Below are 25,081 nucleotides of genomic sequence, written 5' to 3'. Positions count from 1 at the left end.
TGATACAATGTTTACATATATGTGATTGTATATAGTATATAAGTATATAATCATAAGTATATAAGGAGAAAATATATGATTTATGAATTATAAATATATTTTCCTAATATACTTAGCATATATATAATTAGACACTGTTACTTATAATTATATATTATTACAAATATGAGTATTTATTATATTTATTATGTGTTGTTGTTGTTCAGTACTTCAGTATTGTCCAACTCTTTGTGACCCTGTGGACTGCAGCACACCAGGCTTCCCTGTTCTTCACCATCTCCCAGAGCTTGCTCAAACTCATGTCCATTGAGTTAGTGATGCCATCCAACCATCTTGTCATCTGTCATCCTGATCTCCTCCTGCCTTCAATCTTTCCCAGCATTAGGGTCTTTTTTAATGAATTGGCTCTTTGCATCAGGTGGCCTAAGTACTGGAGCTTCAGCTTCAGCATCAGGCCTTCCAATGAATATTCAGGTTGATTTCCTTCAGGATTGACTGGTTTTATCTCCTTGCAGTCCAAGGGACTCTCAAGAGTCTTCTCCAGAACCACAGTTCAAAAGCATCAATTCTTTGGTGCTCAGCTTTCTTTATGGTCCAACCCTCACATCCATACAAAACTACTAAAACCATAGCTTTGACTAGCTGGACCTTGTCGGCAAGGTAATGTCTCTGCTTTTTAATATACTGTCTAGGTTGGTCATAGCTTTTTTTCCAAGGAGCAAATGTGTTTTAATTTCATGGCTGCAGTCACCATCTGCCGTGATTTTGGAGCCCAAGAAAATTAAGTCAACCACTGTCTCCATTGTTTCCTCATCCATTTGCCATGAAGTGATGGGACCAGATGGCATGATCTTAGTTTTTTGAATGTTGAGTTTTAAGGCAGCTTTTCACTCTTCTTTTTCACCTTCATCAAGAGGTTCTTTAGTTCCTCTTCACTTTCTTCCATAAGGGTGGTGTCATCTGCATATCTGAGGTTATTGATATTTCCCCTGGCAATCTTGATTCCAGCTTGTGCTTCATCCAGCCTGGCATTTCACACAATGTACTCGGCATATGAGTTAAATAAGCAGGGTGACAGTATACAGTCTTGACATACTCCTTTCCCAAGTTTGAACCAGTCTGCTGTTCCATGTCCGGTTCTAACTGTTGCTTCTTGACCTGCATACAGGTTTCTCAGGAGGCAGGTAAGGTGGTCTGATATTCCCATCTCTTTAAGTATTTTCCATAGTTTGTTGTAAACCACACAGTCAAAGACTTTAGCATAGTTAATGAAGCAGAAGTAGATGCTTTTCTGGAATGCTCTTACTATTTCTATGATCCAGAGGAGGTTGGCAGTTCGATCTCTGGTTCCCTGACTTTTCTAAATCCAGCCTGAACATCTGGGAGTTCTCAGTTCAGGTACTGTTGAAGCCTCCTGCTGCACCCAGAGCCCCTATCCCCGAGGCAGGTCACTGCTGTCCCATGCCTCCATAGGAGACACTCAAACACTCAAAGGCAGGTCTGGCTCAGTCTCTTGTGGAAGTCACTGCTTTTTTCCCTGGGTCCTGGGGAACACAAGATTTTGTTTGCGCCCTCTGAGCATCTCTGATGGGTCTGAGATTTGACTTTAAACAAGGTAACAGCGCCCCTTGTACCATCTCGTTGGAGCTACTTCTTTGCCCTAGGCTGAGCGCCGAAGAATTGATGCTTTTGAACTGTGGTGTTGGAGAAGACTCTTGGGAGTCCCTTGGACTGCAGGGAGATCCAAGCAGTCCATTCTGAAGGAGATCAGCCCTGGGATTTCTTTGGAAGGAATGATGCTAAAGCTGAAATTCCAGTACTTTGGCCACCTCATGCGAAGAGTTGACTCATTGGAAAAGACTCTGATGCTGGGAGGGATTGGGGGCAGGAGGAGAAGGGGACGACAGAGGATGAGATGGCTGGATGGCATCACGGACTCGATGGACGTGAGTCTGAGTGAACTCCGGGAGTTGGTGATGGACAGGGAGGCCTGGCGTGCTGTGATTCATGGGGTTGCAAAGAGTCAGACACGACTGAGCGACTGAACTGAACTGAGGGGGTATCTTCTTTCAGTGTGATTCAATATTCTCCTGTTGATGGTTGTTCAGCAACTAGTTGTGATTTTGGTGTTCACGCAGGAGAAGATGAGCACACGTCCTTCTACTCTGCTATTTTAGATCCTTATATTTATTATAGTCATAATTGTAAAAGATTAATAATTTATGAATATGTATTTTTAAATTTGTTTATGTTTATTTATAGTTTATATAATTTTCACTCTTCCCTCACTGAAATATAAGCTACATGAAGGCAGAGTTTGGTCTGTTTTGTTTACTGTTGTGTCCTCAGCACCTACAACAGTGCCTAGCACACAGTAGACTCAATAACTCTTTTTAAAATAAATGAACAAACCCTCATGATAATCCTACAAAGTAGATCTATTTTTATTCCCCCCATTTTATGAATGAGGGAACTGGGGCTCAGATAGGCTAATTTAAATGATACAACTCAGAAGTGGCAGAGATGAGGTTGAAATTAAGGTACTGCTACTGCTAAGTCACTTCAGTCGTGTCTGACTCTGTGCGACCCCAGAGACGGCAGCCCACCAGGCTCCCCCGTCCCTGGGATTCTCCAGGCAAGAACACTGGAGTGAGTTGCCATTTCCTTCTCCAATGCAGGAAAGTGAAAAGTGAAAGTGAAGTCGCTCAGTCGTGTCCGAGCCTCAACGACCCCATGGACTGCAGCCTTCCAGGCTACTCCGTCCATGGGATTTTCCAGGCAAGAGTACTGGAGTGGGTTGGGAAATTAAGGTACACTTTCCTTTAAAGACTACAACTTGGGAACTCCCTGCTGTACCAATGGTTAGGATTCTGCACTTTCACTGCCAACCGCACAAGTTCAGTCCCTCGTTAGGGCACTGCTGCTGCTGCTAAGTCGCTTCAGTCGTGTCCAACTCTGTGCGACCCCATAGGTGGCAGCCCACCACGCTCCCCCGTCCCTGGGATTCTCCAGGCAAGAACCCTGGAGTGGGTTGCCATTTCCTTCTCCAATGCATTAAAGTGAAAAGCGAAAGTGAAGTCGCTCAGTCGTGTTCGACTCTTCGCGACCCCACAGACTGCAGCCCCCCAGGCTCCTCCGTCCATGGGATTTTCCAGGCAAGAGTGCTGGAGTGGGGTGCCATTGCCTTCTCCAGTCAGGGCACTAAGATCCTGCAAATCATGTAGTAAGGCCAGTCAAATAAATAAATAAATAAAGCCCACAGCTTTAACCACTGTGGTAAACTGCCTTCTCTACGTCCTTATAATCAATCTTAAGTCCATCACCACTGCCTCTGCCTCTCTCCAAAAACTCTTACCAGGATCTCTAAAGCTTTCGTGACCGCCAACCCTAACTGCTCTATCCTTTACACAGAGCCAGAATGACTTTTCTGTGTGTGTGTGTGTGTGTGTGTGTGTGTGTGTGTGTGTGTGTACAGTTAAACAGTTTTTTACTCTACTCATAGAGTTGCACAACTATCAATTCAGTCTCTCAGTCACATCCAACTGTTTGCGACCCCATGGACTGCAGCATACCCGGCTTCCCTGTCCGTCACCAACTCCCGGAGCCTACTCAAACCCATGTCCATCACATCGGTGATCCCATCCAACCATCTCACCCTCTGTTGTCCCCTTCTCCTCCCTCCTTCAATCTTTCCCAGCATCAGGGTCTTTTCCATTGAGTTGGTTCTTTGCATTAGGTGGCCAAAGTATCACCATTATCTAATTACAGCACATTTTCATCACCTTAGGAAGAAATCCTGTATCCATTAGCAGTCACTGTCCTTTTCCCCTTCCTCCAGCTCCTGGCAACTGCTAATATGCTTTCTGTTTTCATGGCTTTGCCTTTTCTGGACATTTCAAATAACTGGAGCGCTGAAATATGTGTTCTTTTGTATCTGGCTTCTTTCACTAAGCATAATGTTTTCAAGGTTCATCCATGTTGCAGCATGCATCAGTACTTCATTCTTTTGCAGGTGGCTATCCAGTTGTCCCAGTACCATTTGTTGAAAAGATTATTCTTCCCCCTATTTGAATTGTCTTGGCACTCTTGCAGAAAATTCAATGAATCATAAATATATGAGCTTATTTTTGAAGTCCCAATTCTAGTCCAATATATGTCCCTCCTTATGCCAGTACCACATTAACTTGATTATTGTACTTTTGTGGTAAGTTTGAAATCAGAAAGTATGAGCCTTCCAACTCTGCTCTTCATTTTCAAGATTGAAATTGAAATTTTCCTTGAAATTCCATAGAAATTTTAGAATTGTTAGTTTCTTCAAAAATGTTAGGTGGGATTCTGGTAGGAATTACCTTGAATCTATAGATCAGTTTGGGAAGTATTGCCATCTTAGGTTTCCTAATCTGTGAATGTGAGTAGTGTTTCTGTTTATTTAGGTTTTCTTTAATTTCTTTCAATGAGGTTTTGTAGTGTTCAATTATGTCTTATACTTCTTTGGTTGAATATCAGCTGAAATCTTTGGCTTGCAATATAGAGACAATATTGAAAATAACAAAACCCCCACTGAGCACTGAGAGTGTATAATTACATTTATATACAGTTAAATGCAAACATGATGCTACTCTTCTATTTACATACTTTGATTTTCTGGACTGGGGGACAGAGTGGATAGTGTCTCCAGTGTAAGTTTGTGCCTTTTTTGGCATCTCTTAATACCAACTATTGCTGTGGTTTGAGACAGTTTCCTCAGATTTTTTAAATTTGACAGACTTGTTTCAGATCTCTGTCAGGGATGAACATGGGACTCTTATAAAGATAACCAAATCCTTAATCATCATTATCATAACCATAATGTGATCATTCCCATTTGTTAGGCATTTATTCCCATTCCCATGTACTGTTGCTGCTGCTGCTGCTGCTGTTACTTCAGTTATGTCTGACTCTGTGCGACCCCATAGACAGCAGCCCACCAGGCTCCCCTACCCCTGGGATTCTCCAGGCAAGAACACTGGAGTGAGTTGCCATTTCCTTCTCCAGTGCGTGAAAGTGAAAAGCGAAAGTGAAGTCGCTCAGTCGTGTCTGACTCAGCGACACCATGGACTGCAGCCTACTAGGCTCCTCCGTCCATGGGATTTTCCAAGGGAGAGTCCATGTACTAGACACTGAAAAATGCTTTACAAGCATCAACCATTTAATTTTCTTAATATAGTTTGCATAAAACTGAGACTTGAAGACTCTAAATAACTTGTCCATGGTGTTATAATTTTCGCAGAGGACCTTGATTCAGTCTCAAATTTGTCTGATTCCAAAGTCCATCCTCTTAACCACTGTCCTGATGTCAGAGTTCCTGGCCTATAAACCTGACTTCCTTCTGGAAGGATATAATAAGTTTCTGATTGTGCTTTTAAAAAATCAAGGCCACCAGATTTGAAAATAACGATCAACACAAAACAGTAGTTGTCAGGACTTCTTTGGCAGTACAGCGATTAACTTTGCCTCCGAATGCAGGAGGTACAGGTTTGACCTCTAGTCGGGGGGCTAAGATCCCACATGCCTGGAAGCCAAAAAACCAAATCATAATGAAAAGAAGCAATATTGTAACAAATTCAATAAAGAATTCAAAAAAAAAAAAAAAAACCCCAACAGTGACTGTCCCATTTGATTCCACTGGTGATTTTGCATCTCTGGGTATCTCCAGACAGACATATTACTCTAATTCTGGTCTAGCCATGATTCCCTCCAAGTATTTCCTAACATCCTTTCCTCCGTTTTCATCTGCTAGTTCCTCCCTCTTCCATTCCCACCATGCTCCAGCCCACCAAACATTTCCACATACCCAGAACATACTTGTTCTTCTGTGTTTGTTGCCACATACTTCACCTGGAACAACCTGGCCTTTTCTAGGCCAATGGTCAGGAGTTTGATGAGAAGTCCCTGGAGAGTTTTAAACAGGGAAATGATAAAATCTAATATACCTTTAAAAAAGATAAAACTCTGCCTATAAGGATAACAGATGTAGGTGCAAACATGAAATTGGAGAGATTAAGGAGATTTAGCAGTGGTCTAGGAAAAGGTGAAGTGAAGACATACCCAGTGAAGACAGGGAGAAATGGTCAGATATGGAATTTTGAAAATAGAATCGAAATTTCAGATATATACTGAGGGTTGAGCCAGCAAAACTTGCTGATAGTTTGGACTTGGGTTATGAAAGAAAGCACAGAATCAAGGATGAAAAGCGATGAAGGCCTGAACAAGGCATCTTCTATTTGTGTTATGAGATGTTCAATACACAGTCATCATTTTACACTGAGACACAACTGTGATTGTGGCTTAGAACCCTTTGACTGAAAGAGTTGTCTGTTTGTCCTCATGTGTGCATTTGGGATATCTTAGCTTTCTTCATGTATTAATACATGAACCTTCGAAGTGCAGGATTCGGTGCTAGGTCTGACACAAAAGTTGTCATAAAAGTTTCCACAAATCCTTGGAAGTAGGAGTTAATATCCGTATTTTACAGAGAAGGAAATTAAGACAATTTATGATTTCACTGAGGGTACATATTTAGTAAGGGGCTGAGCTGAGACTTGAAGTCAAATTTTACTAAAAGCCCATGCTTATGTCACTGCAATAATTCAAAGGTACAGAATCAGAATTCCCCAAACTTTTCTCCTCATTAATTGAAGCCTCTGTTGACTCTCATGTGCCCTACTTTAGAGCCCAAGGCTGGAAAACAGGACAGCTTTGTTCTGTCTGTAGCCCATCTGCAGACTTGCCTTGTGATTTAGGGCAAGCTTCTTAATTTGATGGTGTCTCAGCATTCCCACACGTTAAGCAGTACTTGTAATTAGTGATGGAGACAATGCTTTGAAATCTGCAGATGAAAGGACCTGCAGCCTTGAGTGCAAATATTTTCTTTCCCATGGTGTTCGTTTCATTTCTTATAGCTTCCAGGACCCTTGATAAGGAAAGGAACAAAAAAAAAAAAGAAAGAAAGAAAGAAGGAAAGAAAAAGGAAATAGGGCAAGTGTAAAACAGTACTTGCTTGCTTGCTAGAAGTGAGTGGAACTTCGGAGTCATAAATGTAGTAATCTCCTTTACTCTTCAGAACTCAATAAAAAAATTTTAAGGTAGACTTTTTTTTACAATGTTCCATTTCCTTTAATGACCCCCATTGAAGATCTTCAAAAATGATTTCTATTTTCTTTCTGACTCCTTAAACCCTATTCTCCAGGAGAAAGCAAAAGAAGCTAATATTTATCTAGTGTCTGTTGTATGCCAGGTATCATGCTAACTGCTTTCACATGAAACCTTGTTTAATCATTATAATAGCACTATCAGATAGGTGCTATTGTTACCTTCAGTTTAAAGGAGATGAAACTGTGGCTTGGTATGGTTCTTTGACTTGTCCAAGGTCACAAAATTAAGAAGTTGGACCAAGTTGGGTCTTCCCAGTTCTAAATTCAACATTTCCCTGAAAAATTAGCAATGGCAATTTTGAACTGTCGCATCACACCCTGGGTGTGTGTGGCATTTAAAAATCTCTTACTGCTTGTTCTTTTCAGTCCCTGGCACAGGGACAGTTATTTGTACAACACAATTGTTATTATTGTGCAGCCTCACATATTTTTTCTGCCCTGGGCAAACATGAACAATAATGGACTATATTTATGAAACCAGCAGCTTGGAAGCATGAGCTCCAGATTACCATTACAATTGTAGTTTAATTTTTTTCTTTTTTGGTAGCTTAGCACCATTTATATAGAAGGGCTTTCTCAAAGTCTCATGCCAATAATCTGGTTCTTTGTATATTCAGAGAGCCCCTCACAGGTTTTTTTTTTCTCCCATAGTTTTGATCAATCATCCTGCATTTCTAAAAGCTGACATCACAGATGTGCAGTGTTCACGAAGAGCTGATATGACAGTCACCTCCCAAAGTTGGAAAACAAAGAAATAAAAGTGGCTGTAATTTCTCTTCCGGGTGGTTTGGGGAGGAGGAGTGGGAATTTGGATAGAAAGATGGAAAGGTAAGCTAATTACAAAGATGTTTTGATCTAAATTCTCTTCAAGATCATCTGAGTTTAGGGTAACTATAAAGAGCCTCATCTTCAGCTTTTCATGTCAAAAGCTCCATTTTATGAAGTCTTCTTGGGAGTGATCAATGACTGCAGGACATCAGCAACAATGCTCTAGTAAAAAGCATGTTTGAGTCAAAACACCTGTGCATAATTCCTACCCTTGACACTACGTAAAATAAAGTTAATAATAACCTCAGTAGTGAGGATGAAACAGAAAAGGCAACGGCACCCCACTCCAGTACTCTTGCCTGGAAAATTCCATGGATGGAGGAGCCTGGTAGGCTGCAGTCCATGGGGTTGCACAGAGTCGGACACGACTGAGTGACTTCACTTTCAATTTTCACTTTCTTGCATTGGAAAAGGAAATGGCAACCCACTCCAGTGTTCTTGCCTGGAGAATCCCAGGGACAGGGGAGCCTGGTGGGCTGCTGTCTATGGGGTCACACAGAGTTGGACACAACTGAAGTGATTTAGCAGCAGCAGCAGCAGCAGCAGTGAGGATGAAATGAAATAATGTACATGAAAGCAGCGATCGTTGGCTATCAGTATCCAGATGTAAGTAATCACACATAACTTTACCTAGGGAAACAAAGACAAGGATATGTGTGTCAGCTGTTCTGCTACTGCTAAGTCACTTCAGTTGTGTCCGACTCTGTGCGACCCCATAGATGGTAGCCCACCAGGCTCCCCTGTCCCTGGGACTCTCCAGGTAAGAACACTGGAGTGGGTTGCCATTTCCTTCTCCAATAGATGAAGGTGAAAAGTGAAAGGGAAGTCGCTCGGTTGCGTCTGACTCTTCGCGACCCCATGGACTGCAGCCTACCAGGCTCCTCCATCCATGGGATTTTCCAGGCAAGAGTACTGGAGTGGGGTGCCATTGCCTTCTCCAGTGTCAGCTGTTCAAGGCACTCCTAATAGTTAATGTAGCTTCCCTAGTGGCTCAGACAGTAAAGAGTCTGCCTGCAATGTGGGAGACCGGGGTTCGATCCCAGGTTTGGGAAGATTCCCCAGAGAAGGGAATGGCAACCCACTTCAGTATTCTTGCCTGGAAAATCCCAAGGACAGAGGAGCCTGGAGGGTCCCAATCCATGGGGTTGCAAAGAGTCAGACACAACTGAGCAACTAACATACAATAGATACTGATAACTGCTAAGTCACTTCAGTCGCGTCCGACTCTGTGCAACCCCATAGATGGCAGCCCACCAGGCTCCCCTGTCCCTGGGATTCTCCAGGCAAGAACACTGGAGTGGGTTGCCATTTCCTTCTCCTACATGAAATGCATGAAAGTGAAAAGTGAAAGTGAAGTTGCTCAGTGGTGTCCGACCCTCAGCGACCCCATGGACTGCAGCCTTCCAGGCTCCTCCGTCCATGGGATTTACCAGGCAAGAGTACTGGAGTGGGGTGCCATTGCCTTCTCCTACAATAGTTAATGTATCTGCAAAACTGACTTAGTAATTGGAGGGTTGTTTGACAGAGAGTTAAAAGGTGATCTTGAAGAATGGTATTCTTAGAGCTGCCACTTCAGGCCAGGTTCTTTAATAAGGCATTTACGGAGAATCCCAGGGACAGGGGAGCCTGGTGGGCTGCCGTCTATGGGGTCACACAGAGTCAGGCGCAACTGAAGTGACTTAGCGGCAGCAGCAGCAGCAGCATGCATAATTTCTAGTCCTTACAACATCTCTACACGGTAGGTATTATTGTTTCCAATGTACACATAAGGATATGAAGGTTACAGACCCAGAGACATTAAGTTGCCTTAAAAAAAAACAGGTGAGTCCTTTTTGTCTGCTCTATGAAGTTCATCCTCTTTACAACAAATTAGATCATAACATATCTTCCATTAGCTACATTTTACTCTCCTAAAATAGATTTGTGATATGACCCAGTGCTTTGATGAGATCTGGGACACAAATTTGCAAACTGTCACTGGTGTGTCATCTAAAAAAAACACCTAGTCCTGGAAGTTCTAGGCCTTTTTGGGAGTTTGGACCATCACTCCCACCTCCTACTTTGTCAAGTTTTTAATTTAAGCCAGAACTAATGAGCAAAAAAGGAAGCCAATGCAAATTATTGGTGGTCTGGAAGGGAGCATGGGGGCAATTCTCATACAAGCAGTCTTCCCTTGCTTAGGGGTCTGATCATCACTATTACTATTTTAACCAAGGTCTGAATCTGCTCTAAGTAGTCCTTACTTAAACGAATTATTTATAAAATATTTGTTCCTTGGTTTTCTAGTTTGTGAAATGGAGATAGAATGAGGATTCAAATATTAACTACACATGAGACTATGCATTCATTCAGTTCAACGAACTTTTACCACATACCAATTCAACTCCAGTTGTTAGATGCTATATATAAAAACATTCATAAACTGTGAAAAGCAATATCGTGCAAAGACAATGTGCTGTTTTTGACTTAATATAAATCACACAATAATTATAACAATAAATAATTCCTTATATTTCCTCAACATTTTCCAAATCGACTTGCTCTTTTTTTTTTTTAATATGTGGGAAATGGAGTCTCAAATAGGTGAATGATTAGTCTGAGGTCACATATTGACTCTAATACTCTCCTTACTACCCCATGTTGAGTTCTAGGAAACTATACACCAGGGACTCCCAAGAGTCCCTGTTCCCTAAGAGTAATATCTTATATCTCATATGGTTTGGTGGAGTCTCCTTGAATAGCAAGTGCATTTGTACTCTATGAAATTAAAAGACACTTATTTCTTGGAAGAAAAGCTATGACAAACCTAGACAGTGTATTAAAAAGCAGAGACATCATTTTGCTGACAAAAGTCCATATAGTCAAAGTCATGGTTTTTCCAGTAGTCATGTATGGATCTGAGAGCTGGACCATAAAGAAGGCTGAGTGCTGAAGAATTGGTGCCTTTGAATTGTGGCACTGGAGAAGACTCTTGAGAGTCCTTTGGACAGCAAGGAGATCAAACCAGTCAATCCTACAGGAAATAAACCCTCAATATTCATTGGAAGGACTGATGCTGAAGCTGAAACTCCAATACTTTGGTCACATGTACTAGAGTTTCAGCGTCAATGAGCTGGCTCATTGGAAAAGACCCTGATGCTGGGAAAGATTGAAGGCAAAAGGAGAAGGGGGAAGCAGAGGATGAGATGGTTAGAAAGCATCACCAACACAATGGACGTGAATTTGAGGAAACTCCAGAAGATAGTGGAGGTTAGACGAGCCTGGTGTGCTGCAGTCCATGGGGTCTCAAAGAGTTGGACATGACTTAGCTACTGCACAACAATAATTGTATTCCCAATAGCAATTTATTCTATGACTTTAAGATTTCTTAACTAAATCTGTGTATCTACAACTTAAGGTAGTTCCATATGTTATCTCATTCATCCTCACAATAACTCTAAGGTTGTACAAGTAGTAAATAGTTGAGACAGGATTGGAATGTGGATGTTTCTGATGTCCAAGCCTTGTTTATTCCACTACGGTATACTGCTTTGGTTACTGGCTGTATAACCTTGGGAAAAATCACTTAATATCTGTGGTGTTCAGTTACCTCATCTGTAGAGTGGATATGATGATTACTACCTTTCAGAGTTGTTGAGTTCAAAAGTGATAATGTAAATTAGAAAATCAAAGTAGAAACATCAGTAGTGGTTATAGCTGATAAATGTACCAGGTGGGAAAGGCATAATTTAAAACATTATCTCCCCTTCTCCCTCAAGTTAAATAGAATAACAGCAGAAAGAGGTCAAAGGAGACTCTCTGGAATAAGTGGTTGCTCACCAGACTTGCATGGCTGACTCTTCATTGCCTAGACTTTGTAAAAAAGGGGTGTGAGAAGAGTCAGTAATTTCTGAGGGCATTTCTAGGATGGTTCGCCTGTGGTGGCAAAGGTCTAAAACCTTATGTGAGGTTAGCTCCATTTTTGGCTTGTTCATTTGATTCTCCTTGTGTGTCAAATGGGGACTACTACGATAATGCTAAGAGTGTGTGGGCCTGATAGAGTTATGGTTCGTTGTTGTGGGAAGCCACCATGACTAAGAAAGGAAGGCCAGTTCTAGGCAAAAACATTTATTGAGGTCTAGTCCGTGCTAGGCTAAATTGTGAGAGGGATGTAGTTTTGAGACAGCCCTCTGTTCTCACGGATTGGGGTACAGAAAAAGCCCTCAACTAACTCCAAGGTAGAGTGTAGGGATAATATCAGAGCAACTAACGGGTGGGATGGGATTTCCTACAAGGCTTCCTGAAGTAGGTGGCATATAAGCCAAGGCTTTAAAGATGAGGATTTCAAGTTACTGGTTATTTCAACTGAAGAAGGCAGCATGAGAAAGTATAGGCTGTGTTATGTTTAACTTGGCAGGAACCAAGACCTTATACTAGTACAAAACACATCCCAGGATCTGAAGATATATATATACACATCAAAAAGAGTCCTTGCCATTGAGGAGCTCTCAGTCTAAACGGTCAGTTCAGTTCAGTCGCTTAGTAGTGTCTGACTCTTTGTGACCCCATGGACTGCAGCACACCAGGTTTCTCTGTCCATCACCAACTCTTGGAGCTGGCTCAAACTCATGTCTATTAAGTTGGTGAGGCCATTCCAACCATCTCATCTAGAGGGCAGACAGATGTAAAGAGTCATTAGGGTGATGATGACATCATAAGATAGAGAAGAAATGTTCAGATAAGTATGTAAATCTGACTTGGAGAGGTCAGGAGATACTTTGAAAGGAGGTGGTACTTCGGTGGTGTCTTGAGAGAGAGCAGGAGGAGTTTGCCAGGGGGACTAAGAAGGGAGTTAGGAGTGCTGCAGCCCCTGAGGAGGCCCCAGTGTTCTTTCACTGAACTGGGGTCTAAGTGTGGCAGGCAGCCAGAGAGCCTGGAGAGTATTTATTTCCCTTCCTACCTAGATTTTGACTTAAGATAGTCTTCTCTTTTGATATCACCCCCTAATGTTGTTGTTTAGTAGCTCAGTCACGTCTAACTCTTTGCGACCTCATGGACTGCAGCATGCCAGGCTTCCCTATCCATCACCATCTCTTGGAGTTTGCTCAGACTCATGTCCATTGAGTCAGTGATGCCATTCAACCAAATCTTCTCTGTCCTCCCCTTCTCCTCTTGCCTTCAATCTTTCCCAGCATCAGGGTCTTTTCTAATGAGTGGGTTCTTTATATCAGGGGGCCAAAGTATTGGAGTTTAGCTTCAGCATCTGTCCTTCCAATAAATATTCAGGGTTGATTTCCTTTAGGATTGACTGGTTTGATCTCCTTGGGATCCAAGGGACTCTCAAGAGTCTTCTCCAACACCATAGTTTGAAAGTATCAATTCTTCAGGTGCTCACCCTAATAGCAGATGGTTAAATGAAAAGTTTTGGAGTCACACTTGGATTCTAACTCACCAGCTATCTGATCAGTTGTAGGCCCTTACATATGACACTTATTTGTGTTTCAGTTTCATTTGTACAACTTATTTACGTCTCAGTTCCGTCATTTACACAATTTAAAAATAAAAGCATCCAACATAGATTCTGGCATATAAAGAGTACCGTTATTATTTCCTATCATTATCTCATTTAATCCTCGCAAGCAACTTGGACTCTGGATATAGTTCTTCCCATTTTTCAGAAGCATAGGCTTAGCATGGGTAGGTGATCCGTTAAAGTTTTCAGGACAACCTGGAGTTGCCTCTGCTCCACAGCCCGTCCGCCTTAATTAGTTGTCCGCGCCGGGTTTTCTCAGGCGGCCCCGGGGCAGGCTCCGGTCCAGCAGCGAAAACTCCGGCGCCAGGATTTGGGCGTCTCCGAGGCCTGTGCCGGGCGGGCGGGGCCAGGCGAGGCGGGGTGGACGAGAGGAGGGAAGTTGTCGAAGTTAGGGGAGACGCCCGCCAGCCGGCCCGGGCCTCGCCTCCGGCCGCTCCCTCCGCCTCCTCCCCGCCCCGAGCCCCTGTCCGCCCGTCCTTCCTTCCCCTCCCGTGCATGATGGAAACACCATGGCTGCGGCGGCCCAGCTCTCCCTGACACAGGTAACGCCGCCCGCCGGTCCGCCGGGCTCGGCCGGCCGGTGTCCCCGGCCCCCTCCCCCACCGCCCTACGGTTCACCGACTCGAGCAGTTTCTCTCCGCCCCGGGCTGGGCGGCCGATACTGAGAGCGCGCGCGCGCGCCTGTGAATGTGAGTCTGTGAGTGTGACTGCGGGAGGACGCCATCCTGAGCCGGTACCTCCGCCACTCGCGCCCCGGCCCCGCCCCACGCGGCGCCCCCTCCTCCAGACCCCTCCGTGCCCCTGTCCCGCCGGATGGGAGCCCGACCTTCTCCTGTCCGCCTTCACCCACCCAGGAAGTTTCCTCTTTCCAGGCCAGACGCACCCCAGGTGAGCTCCTGTTGAGCTCGCGCGGTTCAGTCTCACCGCCGGGTCTGCCCTCGCCCCGCGCGAGGCTCACCCTCGGGACAGGCAGCGTCACCTTCCCGAGCCAGGCGCTCAGGGCCCCCTCCCAGCCAGGCTTTTCCCTCGCTAAACCGGCCTTTTCCCACTGGAGTCCGACGAAAGCCCTCCCTTTCCCAGCAGTTTCCTCCAGTCAGCCTGTCTTCCAAATAAGTCTCATCCTCCCCGAGCGCGTTCTTACCCCGCTTACCCTGGCTTCAGCCTCTTCTGCTGATCAGGTTTCCTGCTGGGTGAGATCCCCCGATTCAGCCTTTCCCTCCTCAGTTCTGCTACCACTCCTACCGGGTAGGCTCTCTATCGCTGTCCATGGGGATAGCAGGGAAACATCCTTTCACAGGTGTGATGGTTCCGCCCGTCTTGGTGCTGGGAAGGACCTAAGAGATCACTCGTCCTGGGGGAACCTTCACCAAAACCTGTGTGCTCTGTTCTGCCTTGCCTTTCTGCTTCCTTCAGAGTCAGTCCTCGTGCTTCCCAGAAAACCGCTCAGCATCAATCACTCTGGGAACCTCGTTCCTCCCTCTGCGTTGGGAAAACCAATTACAATCTTCCGGTGATGTCCTGGATGGAGAGAGGTTGTACGCCTGTCAGTCCCTTGGCGCTTCTCTGACCACATCTCACCCTAACCTCACCTTCTCAGCCCGTTCTCTCCAGAACCGGTGGCCACGGACTTTCCTGTTGGGGCCCACGCCAGCCTGCCTGCCTGCCCTGTAGTATCTCTCTGCCACCTTGTATTGGCCTGGATATCTCAGGGTTTCTGAGGCAAAACATTGGGATAGGTTATACGTTTGGGCCAGAAAGTTTTCTGTTTGAGGAATAAGAGACTTTGGGGGTGTTTTGCCTAGCATTTTAGGATAAACTGAGTGAAAAATGTTTCCCTCAGTAACCAGGAATCACGTATAAACAATGTGCCTTAGGTAAAATAAGTAACTTCAGCTTGTAGGAATTTTCAGCTTCGTAAGTGCGAGGTCTGTTATTTTCCAGTTTATTTAGTCTTGCTTATCCTATTTTGACAAGCAGATAAATGGGGAAAAAGACTTGGAATATGGTGATTTAGTCTTGGTAGTGAATCTCTTTGGAAGGGTCCTCCTGAAACTCAAACTTGAGGAATGGCAACATTGACTTATGGGTGTTCACTCTCTAATAGTGTGGTTGGTGATATGCATTAAACAAGATCCTGTTGGCAAGCTGTTGCTCTTCCGCTCTGCTGGCCAATTCCAGCGAGAGTTCTCCTTTCTTGAAGATTTTGTTCTTCTGAGAACTAATACAGATTTGCTTCTTAGTTGTGTGTGTACTTTATTTTCTTCCTGGGTAAGGTTATGTTTTTAGTTTCTATTTACTGTCATTCATCTCTGAATATTTTCTTCCGGCTCTGTCAGTTTTATAGACAGTTAAACAATTTAAATGTGTTCTTGTGGTTATATATTTAAATATTAACATGTACACAGAGTAAATACTGAATCAGGAGTATTATCGTTCAGTGTTTCACATATGAGAGAACAAACATCGATGGTTCATTTATATTGAATATCCAGATAAGTCAAGTTAGAACATTTTCATTTTAAGACGTTTTTGTTTAGTCGCTAAGTTGTGTCCGACTGTTGCAACCCCGTGGACTGTTTGTTAGCTGGCCAGACTACTGTGTCCATGGGATTTCCCAGGCAAGAATAATGGAGCGGGTTGCCATTTCCTTCTCTAGAGGATCCTCCCCACCCAGGGATCAAACCCGCATCTCCTGCAGTGACAGGCCGGTTCTTTATCGCTGAGCCACCAGGGAAGCCATTTAAGACATTAGGAAGCAATAAGATATATTGTAAAGGCACTGGAAAGAGAATATTCCCAAGTGTTTAAATACCTAATGTGCCTCCTTGTTATTTTAAAACTTGGCTGATTTGTGTTTTTTAATTGAATTTTTAACTGCTTGAGGCAAATAAGCTGAGATAATAGTGCAACTTGGTTTCATATTCATTATTGATCTGTTTATGTCACCATCACCCCCTCACAACACACTCAGACATAGGCATACTCAAGTGAGATCCTACATGGCAGGGACATCTTTCATCTCTCTCCCTCAGCACATATCTGGAAGAAAGTTATTAATAATATTTGTCTTATGAATGACTGAAAATTCTGAAGAACTCTGGGACAGTTACAAAGATTAAACAGATGCTGAAGTTAGTTTCTGCCCCTGGTTATTAAATGATAACAGTTTTGCAGTAGGTTGATTTATTCAGCCAGTATTTGTTGAGTACCTATTATGTGCACTGCTCTATGCTGGAATTGTCTTGAGTAGAATTTTTGGCCTCTACCAATTAAGCAAAACTGACAGTTGGGAAAAACACCTGAAAACTAGGTTAATTTTCTCGTTCCTCTTTCTCCTGCCTGCCAGCAAATCCTCCAACTCCCCAACCACCAAGATAAATTATCTAAATTATCATAGTCTAGATTCCAGACAGGATAGAATGCTAAATAGTAAAATGTTAGTTTCAGTCCCAGCTCTGCCAGGAGGTTAACTGTGTCATTGAGTTAAATCTCCAGGCCTCAGTTTTCTTATTCATCCAACAAATATGTACTGACCATTTATTATGTACTAGGATTTATTCTAGGTGCTGAGGATATACTTATGAACAAGATAGATGACAATTCTTGGCTCTCAGAGACAGAAGAAAGCATGGAGCTTAATTCTAGAGAGTTGGAGAGTTTGAATTAGCTTATCTAAAGACCTTTCCAAAGAACATTTTTTTAATAGATCGTATTCTGTGATTTGGAGATCTAGTGGTGACTTTCCTAGGGTGCTTTAGTGCTTTATAGCCTTCGTGTTTTCTGGTTTGAGTTTTCTTTACCAGGTGTTCTATTTTCTTTTTGGCAATAAGAAGTAAAACTTGAATGAGAAAGATCTTGTGATTTTTGCTTATGGTAGTAGATGACAAAAAGATATTAATACTTCCTGTTTTTAAGCTTTGCTGATTGCTCATTTCTCCTTTAAGTCTGCATCTCTACTAATAATAATACTGTTAACTTCCCTTACTATATGCTAAGAATTTTACTTAACACTCCATTTTACAAACGAAGGAAATAATTTACATAAATTAGTAGTAAGATCTAAGATTTGAACCAAAGTCTGTAGGACTTCAAAAGCTGTCTACTGTACTTTATTATATACTAGGTGGTTGGCATATCCATTGCTCTCTTGTATTTTTAAATTTTCTTTTTCAGTATTTGCCTTGTTTTCCTAGTTAGGTACTGAACTTCAAAAGTATGGAAGCAGTATCCTTTGCCTCTGAATCTCTAGTTACCTTTCATGGTATCTTGATAATACAACTGTGGATGCACAAGTAGTGCTTTTGATGATGAGAAAGGTTTTATTTTGTTGAAAGATGGCATAATGGGAGTATTTTAAATAATACTCTGTCAGTTCAGCTCTATGCTGAAGTTTTCTTGTTTTAATTTAGCAAGGATTTTCTTTTTAATACTAAAAAGAACATTTAGAATGGGACTTAAAACAATCTTAATATATGGTCAAAAACAATAAATGCTATAAGGATACTTTTTCTTTTAATGCTTTTTTAAGATTGCAAGAGTGATATAACTGCATTATAGAAAATTTGAAAATGGGAGGGAAAAAAAAATCTCCCATAATTTCAGTTTTGGGTATTTATTTTCAATTTCATTTTAAAAGTAGGCAATATGTATTAATATGTGTATCCCCTTTGGGGTTTGGTATAACAAGCATGATGGTAAACTACAGGGTAGAGTGTGAAAATTACAACATGTTCTCAGAAACAGAAAAGAAGTATTTATTCAGTATGACTTATTATTTTAGTTCCTACTATGGGAAAGGCACAATAATGATACTTTTGTCCAGTATACTCAGGAAATCTTTGTTTCCCTGAGCAATATCTAAGTTTTCAAAAATGGCTTGGAATGTTCAGCATTTGGGAGGAGATGTCATAGTTAAAATTAATTAGGAACAGTTGGTTTGTCCAATAGAGAGTTTCCTAGGAATAACCTGAGCGTATTTTTTTGTTTTCTCTGTAGACAGAACAATAATAGTAGACTCAATGTTGTAGGAAAAGATTGAGCATCTTTATTTAGTAACAAATCATGGTTCTGATTTCCCTTTCACTAATAGTCTAATTTAAGGTCTCAATTTAGGCTGTTTTACTTGCTCTTCAAAGGGCATGGCAACCTACTCCAGTATTCTTGCCTGGAGAATCCCCGTGGACAGAGGAGCCTGGAGGGGTAGAATCCATGGGGTTGCAGAGAGTGGGACACGACTGAGCACAGCACTTGCTCTTCAAAGAATTATAAACATAGTTATATGCTTTTGTTTTGTGAATTTTAAACTTAATAAAATTGGAGCTGTGGAATCCAAAATTAGGAAGATGCCTTGAGAGAGAGAAAGAGTGGGAGAGGGAGAGAGGGAGGGGAGGGAAAACATCCATTGATCGAGATCTGGATAATTTGGAGAATTGGTGGAAATAAATGAAAAATTAATCCAGACAGAGTTCATTAGGTAAACCCATATATAGGAATTTCATTTTAAAGTAGTTGAACTCATCACCAAGATAAAATATGATTATCTTCATTAAAAATTATGTTTATTAGGAGCTTTTAACCTGAGGGATGTTGTAATGTGAATGCTGTTTTACAGTAAAGTAGTCCATGGGGTCGCTGAGGGTCAGACACGACTGAGCGATTTCCCTTTCACTTTTTACTTTCATGCATTGGAGAAGGAAATGGCAACCCACTCCAGTCTTCTTGCCTGGAGAATCCCAGGAACAGGGGAGCCTGGTGGGCTGCCGTCTATGGGGTCGCACAGAGTCGGACACGACTGAAGTGACTTAGCAGTAGCAGTAGTAGAAACATTTTATTTAGATAAATCTAATCTACTTAAGCATACATAGAAAAAAGACTGGAAGAAAAAAACCCCAAATTTATGATATCATGGTTATAATTTTTACTTCTTTTCAATAGTAAGCATGAATTTCTTCTGTAATCAGCTGATTTAACATTTCTATATGACAGTGTTTTTGAAAATTTACCCTTTTATATAAATACATGTATTATATATAATATTAATTACAACTATAGTTTAATTAAAAAATAAATAAGCTATATGTGAAGTAAAAATGTGTGTTCTAAGATAGCATCTGCATTTACATTCCATCTTAAACATTCCCATCTTCGGGTTTAGAGAAATTGGCTAGAAGAATGATAATTATTATTATTATAGTTGGTTTGGAGAATTCAGTTAGAAGACTAATTTATAATTTTGTATGCTGCTTTATAATTTATGAAGCAATTTATGCTCTCATTTGATCTTCATAATAACTAATAAGCAAGGCTGTTATTATCATTATTTCAAGCTGGAGAATACTGAGGCTCATAATTTGTGACTTATGTATTATAGTCAGTAAATGAAAGAACCAGAATAAAGTTCTGTTTAAAAAAACAACAACAACAACTTACGGACTTCCTTGGTGGTCCAGTGGTTAAGAACCTGCCTTGCAGTGCTAGGAATGTGGGTTCGATCCCTGGTCCGGGAACTGAGAAAACACATGTTGTGAGGCGGCTAAGCTCATGGGCTGCAGCTGTCGAGCCTGTGTGCTCTGGAGTCCATGTGCCACAACTAAAGAGCCCGTGCACCACAACCACTGAAGCTGGCGTGCTCTGGAGCCCAGGTGCTGCAACTAGACAGTCTTTGCACCACAGCAAAATATCTCCCATGATGCAACTAAGGCCCAGTGCAGCAAAAAAAAAACAAAACCCTCACACATACCAGTGAAAATCTCCATCACACTCTTGGCCCTCTCCTAGAGGCAGTCATTCTTGCTGTTCCTTGTGTGTGTTTCCAGCAATAGTGTGTGCTAAGTCGCTTCAGTCATGTCCAAATATTTGTGACCCCATGGAGTTTAGCCTGCCAGGCTCTTTTGTCCGTGGGATTCTCCATCCAAGAATAGTGGAGTGGATTGCCATGACCTCCTCCTGGGGATCTTCTCAACCCAAGATTCGAACCCATATCTCTTACATCTCCTGCATTGACAGGCGGGTTCTTTACCACTAGCACCACCTGGGAAGCCCCAATACTGCGTGATATGTATGCAAATGTGTCTGTGTGTATTATACACCCATGTATAAGATATGTGGTATATAGTGTGTATGTATATTTCTTTTGAATAAGCTGCATATTTTGTGGCTTATTATTTTTAGCTTAATTTATCTAGGAGATTGTTCTATATAAGCACATACAGATTCCCTCATTATTTCCAAAATTTGAGAATATTCCTTGATATGAGTATACCTTGGTGGCTCAGACGATAAAGCGTCTGCCTACAATACGGGAGACCCGGGTTCAATCCCTGAGTTGGGAAAATCTCCTGGAGAAGGAAATGGCAGCCCACCCCAGTATTCTTGCCTGGAAAACCCCATGGACAGAGGAGCTTGGTAGGCTACAGTCCATGGGGTTGCAAAGAGTCGAACACAACTGAGTGACTTCAGTTTCACTTTCCTTAACTAGCCACTTAATGATGGACTTCGGTATTGTTAATCTTTTGTTATTAAAATACAGACAGTGCTGCAGGGAATATTCTTTTACACATCTTCATACACGTGTTCAATTCTGTCGCTCAGTCGTGTCCAACTCTTTGCGACTCCATGAACCACAGCACAACAGGCCTCCATGTCCATCACCAACTCCTGGTGTCCACCCAAACCAATGTCCATTGAGTTGGTGATGCCATCCAACCATCTCATTCTCTGTCGTCCCCTTCTCCTCCTGCCCTCTATATTTCCCGACATCAGGGTCTTTTCCAGTGAGTCAGCTCTTTGCATCGGGTGGCCAAAGTATTGGAGTTTCAGCTTCAGCATCAGTCCTTCCAGTGCACACCCAGGACTGATCTCCTTTAGGATGGACTCATTGGATCTCCTTGCAGTCCAAGGGACTCTCAAGAGTCTTCTCCAACACCACAGTTCAAAAGCATCAATTCTTTGGTGCTCAGCTTTCTTAATGGTCCAGCTCTCACATCCATACATGACTACTGGAGTAGCCTTGACTAGGCAGACCTTTGTTGACAAAGTAATGTCTCTGCTTTTTAATATGCTGTCTAGGTTGGTCATAACTTTCCTTCCAAGGAGTAAGCGTCTTTTAATTTCATGGCTGCAGTCACCACCTGCATTGATTTTGGAGCCCAGAAAAATAAAGTCAGCCACTGTTTACACGGTTTCCCCATCTATTTCCCAGGAAGTGATGGGACCGGATGCCATGATCTTAGTTTTCTGAATGTTGAGCTTTAAGCCAACTTTTTCACTCTCCTCTTTCACTTTCATCAAGAGGCCTTTAGTTCTTCACTTTCTGCCATAAGGGTGGTGTCATCTGCATATCTGAGGTTATCAATATTTCTCCCGGCAGTCTTGATTCCAGTTTGTGCTTCCTCCAGCCCAGCGTTTCTCATGATGTACTCTGCATAGAAGTGTGTATGTGCATTAATTTTTAGTAGGTATCATTTAGGGCTAAGAGATATTTTTAATTTGGATAGATACTGCTCATTTGCATTCAGAAAGTTTATACCAGCAACAGTGTTTGTGCTTGTCCCCCATCAGCCATATTATCAGATTTTGATTGTTGTTAACTTGGTATATAATAATGATATCCGTTGAAAGTTGGCCTCATGTACTGTGCTTCTGTATCACAAAAATGTGAGCTTTTTAATATTTTGTATGAATGTAAGATAGAAGTGTGGTATAAGAAGCTTTGTAATATAAATAATACTTTAACAAATCACCTGTTTAATTAAAAAATAGTGGTTGGTACCACAGAACTACAGTAATCAAAACAGTATGGTACTGGCACAAAAACAGGCACACAGATCAATGGCACAGAATTAGAGAGCCCAGAAATAAACCCATGCATTTATGGTCAATTAATCTGTGACAAAGGAGGCAAGAATATACAATGGATAAAAGACAACACTTTCAATAAATGGTGTGGGAAAACTGGACAGCTACATGTAAAAGAATGAAACTAGAACATTCTCTAACATCATATACAAAAACTCAAAATGATTAAATACATATAGGATTAAAGACCTATCTGTAAGACCTAAAACTATAAGCACCTAGAGGAAAACATAGGCAGAACACTCTTTGAGATAAATCATAGCAATGTTTTTTAAAAATCCATCTCCTAAAGCAAAAGAAATAAAAGCAAAAAGAAACAAATGGACCTAATTAATGTAAAAGCTTTTGCACAGCAAAGAAACACGTCAACAAAACAAAAAGACAGCCTACTGAGTGTGAGAAGGCAAATAATGTCTGATAAGGTGTTAATATACAAATATTTAGACAGCTTATACAACTCAACATCAGAAAACCAAACAACCTGATTAAAAAATAGGCAGAAGAACCGAATAGACTTTTTTCAAAAAGGACATGCAGCTGGCCAACAGGCATATGAAAAGATGCTCAGTATTGCTAATCTTAAGGGAAAGGCAAATCAAAACCATAATGAGATCACTCACCTCTCAGGATGACTGTCTTCAAGAACACAAACAAATGGTGGGGATGTGGAGGGAAGGGAACCCTTGTACACTATTGGTGAGGATGTAAATTGATGTTGCCATTGTGGAAAACAGTATGGAGGTCTCACAAAAAACTGAAAATCGTACTACCATGTGACCCAGCAATTCCACTCCTGTGCATACAGCCAAAAAACAAAACACTAATTTTAAAAGATACATGCACCCCAGTGTTAATAGTAGCATTATTTACAGTTGTCATGATACAGAAGCAACCTAATTGTCCATCAGCAGGTGAATAGATTAAGAAGATGTGGTGTATATGTATATGTATTAATACACTGGGAATGCTGCTGCTGCTGCTGCTAAGTCGCTTCAGTTGTGTCCCGACCCCGTGCGACTCCATGGACGGCAGCCCACCAGGCTTCCCCATCCCTGGGATTCTCCAGGCAAGAACACTGGAGTGGGTTGCCATTTCCTTCTCCAATAATGGAAATGCTACTCAGCCCTAAAAAAAAAATGACATTTTGCTATTTGTAGGAAGATGGATGGACTTGAGTATTATGCTAAGAGAAATAAGTCAGAGAAAAACAAATACTATGTGATAGCACTTACACATGGAATCTAAAAAAATGTACCAAACTAGTAAACATATAGTAAGCTAGTAAATATATATAGTAAACAAACTAGTAAATATATAAAAAATATAACAAACTAGGAAATCCCCATGAACAGAGGAGCCTGAGGGGCTGCAGTCCATGGGTTCGCAGAGAGTCAGACACAACTGAGTGGCTAAGCACAGCACGGTAAACATAAAAGAAGCAGAGTCACAGATGTAAAAATAAAACTAGTAGTTACCAGTGAGGAGAGCAAAGGGGAGAGGCAATATAGTGATAGGGGATTAAGAGGAACAAACTATCATGTATTAATATAAAATACGCTACAAGAATATATAACATGGGGAATATAGCCAATATTTTATAGCTATAAGTGGAGTGTAACCTTTAAAAATTGTGAATCATTATATTGTTCACCTTAACTGATATAATATTGTACATCAGTTACAGTTCAATTAAAAAAAAAGAAAGATTGGAGCTCTTTTAAAAACTTAAAAGCACAACTATGCAAAGCCTCACTTCCTCTTTAGACTGGGAATTTCGTAGTGGGTATTTAGCAGTACCAGGAGTTTCCAATCTGAGATAATCAAGCTGCTTATTTCTTGTTATGTCTTCAATGAAAATTTGTCCAAGAACATACTTTTGGGGAGAAAGCTTCTATATTATAATACTTTGGTTTTTTAAAGATCATGGTTTCTCAGCCTTGGCACTGTTGACATTTTGGGCCTGTTAATTCTATGGTGTGGAGGGGGGCCTGTCTTCTGCATTGTGGGATGTTTTGCATCCTTATCCACAATATGCTGGTAGCACTGTTCCCAGCTAGGGCAGTCAAAAATATTTCCAGACATTGCCAGCTATTTCCTGGGGGACGAAATTGCTTCAGTTTTGAGAATCGCTGATTTAAATGTACTTTTTAAAGTTAGTGATCCTCTAAGTCATTTGGGAGTTAGAGAAGTATGTGTGTTCTTGGGACAGGGACAGAGGAAATGGTTTATCTTTATACTTTAATTCCTAAATCTGCCACGAGCCCTGAATGCCTAATTGTGCATGGATATTGAACTTAAAAACTTAAATGATAAAACAGTTGAAAATTGTGAACTTAATTTTACGTGTGATTTCACTGCCTTTCTTATTGTGGTCTTACTTTAATTGTAGAACAATTCTGTCTAGTGGGCTAAATATTAATGTGAAGATCTTGGAAGGGAAAACATTCTTATGCTGCCATTGAGAAGGAAGAAGACTGATGTTACTTAAACTCCTAATAAGCAGTAGGCACTTTTAGGTGATTTACATATATTATTTCATTTAATATTCACAACCTTTCTACAAGTAGAAATTACTCTTCTGTATTATTTACTCAGGTTGTGTTGTAAGTGGTAGACTTGAGATTCAAATCTGGGTACATCTGATCTAAAGCACATTTGCTATATGCTGCTTCCTGTAAACAACCATTGACAA

General features: G+C 41.5%; 1 protein-coding gene and 1 long non-coding RNA gene across 9 annotated transcripts in view; one reads left to right on the top strand and one right to left on the bottom strand.

Moving 5' to 3' along the window:
• LOC138440960 (uncharacterized) overlaps positions 1-14,950 on the bottom strand; it is a 35,868-nt gene extending 20,918 nt beyond the window's left edge. Inside the window, exon 1 of the long non-coding RNA XR_011257184.1 lies at positions 14,684-14,950. This is a non-coding gene — a long non-coding RNA (uncharacterized lncRNA). The remainder of the gene's footprint in view (positions 1-14,683) is intronic.
• EPS15 (epidermal growth factor receptor pathway substrate 15) overlaps positions 13,863-25,081 on the top strand; it is a 147,715-nt gene continuing 136,496 nt past the window's right edge. For 4 of the 8 annotated variants that reach the window (XM_069591188.1, XM_069591177.1, XM_069591145.1 and 1 more), the window contains exon 1: positions 13,863-14,075. In XM_069591188.1, the coding sequence (XP_069447289.1) occupies positions 14,043-14,075 (33 nt within the window). In that variant the 5' untranslated portion in view covers positions 13,863-14,042. Of the gene's footprint in view, positions 14,422-25,081 lie in introns of all 8 variants that reach the window. The other 4 variants (XM_069591167.1, XM_069591156.1, XM_069591127.1 and 1 more) reach the window with 2 other exon arrangements.

The sequence above is a fragment of the Ovis canadensis genome, chromosome 1 (assembly GCF_042477335.2).
Source record: "Ovis canadensis isolate MfBH-ARS-UI-01 breed Bighorn chromosome 1, ARS-UI_OviCan_v2, whole genome shotgun sequence".
Taxonomy (NCBI): domain Eukaryota; kingdom Metazoa; phylum Chordata; class Mammalia; order Artiodactyla; family Bovidae; genus Ovis; species Ovis canadensis.
Note: the sequence above shows the minus strand (reverse complement) of the source record. Positions and strands in the feature narration are given on the sequence as shown.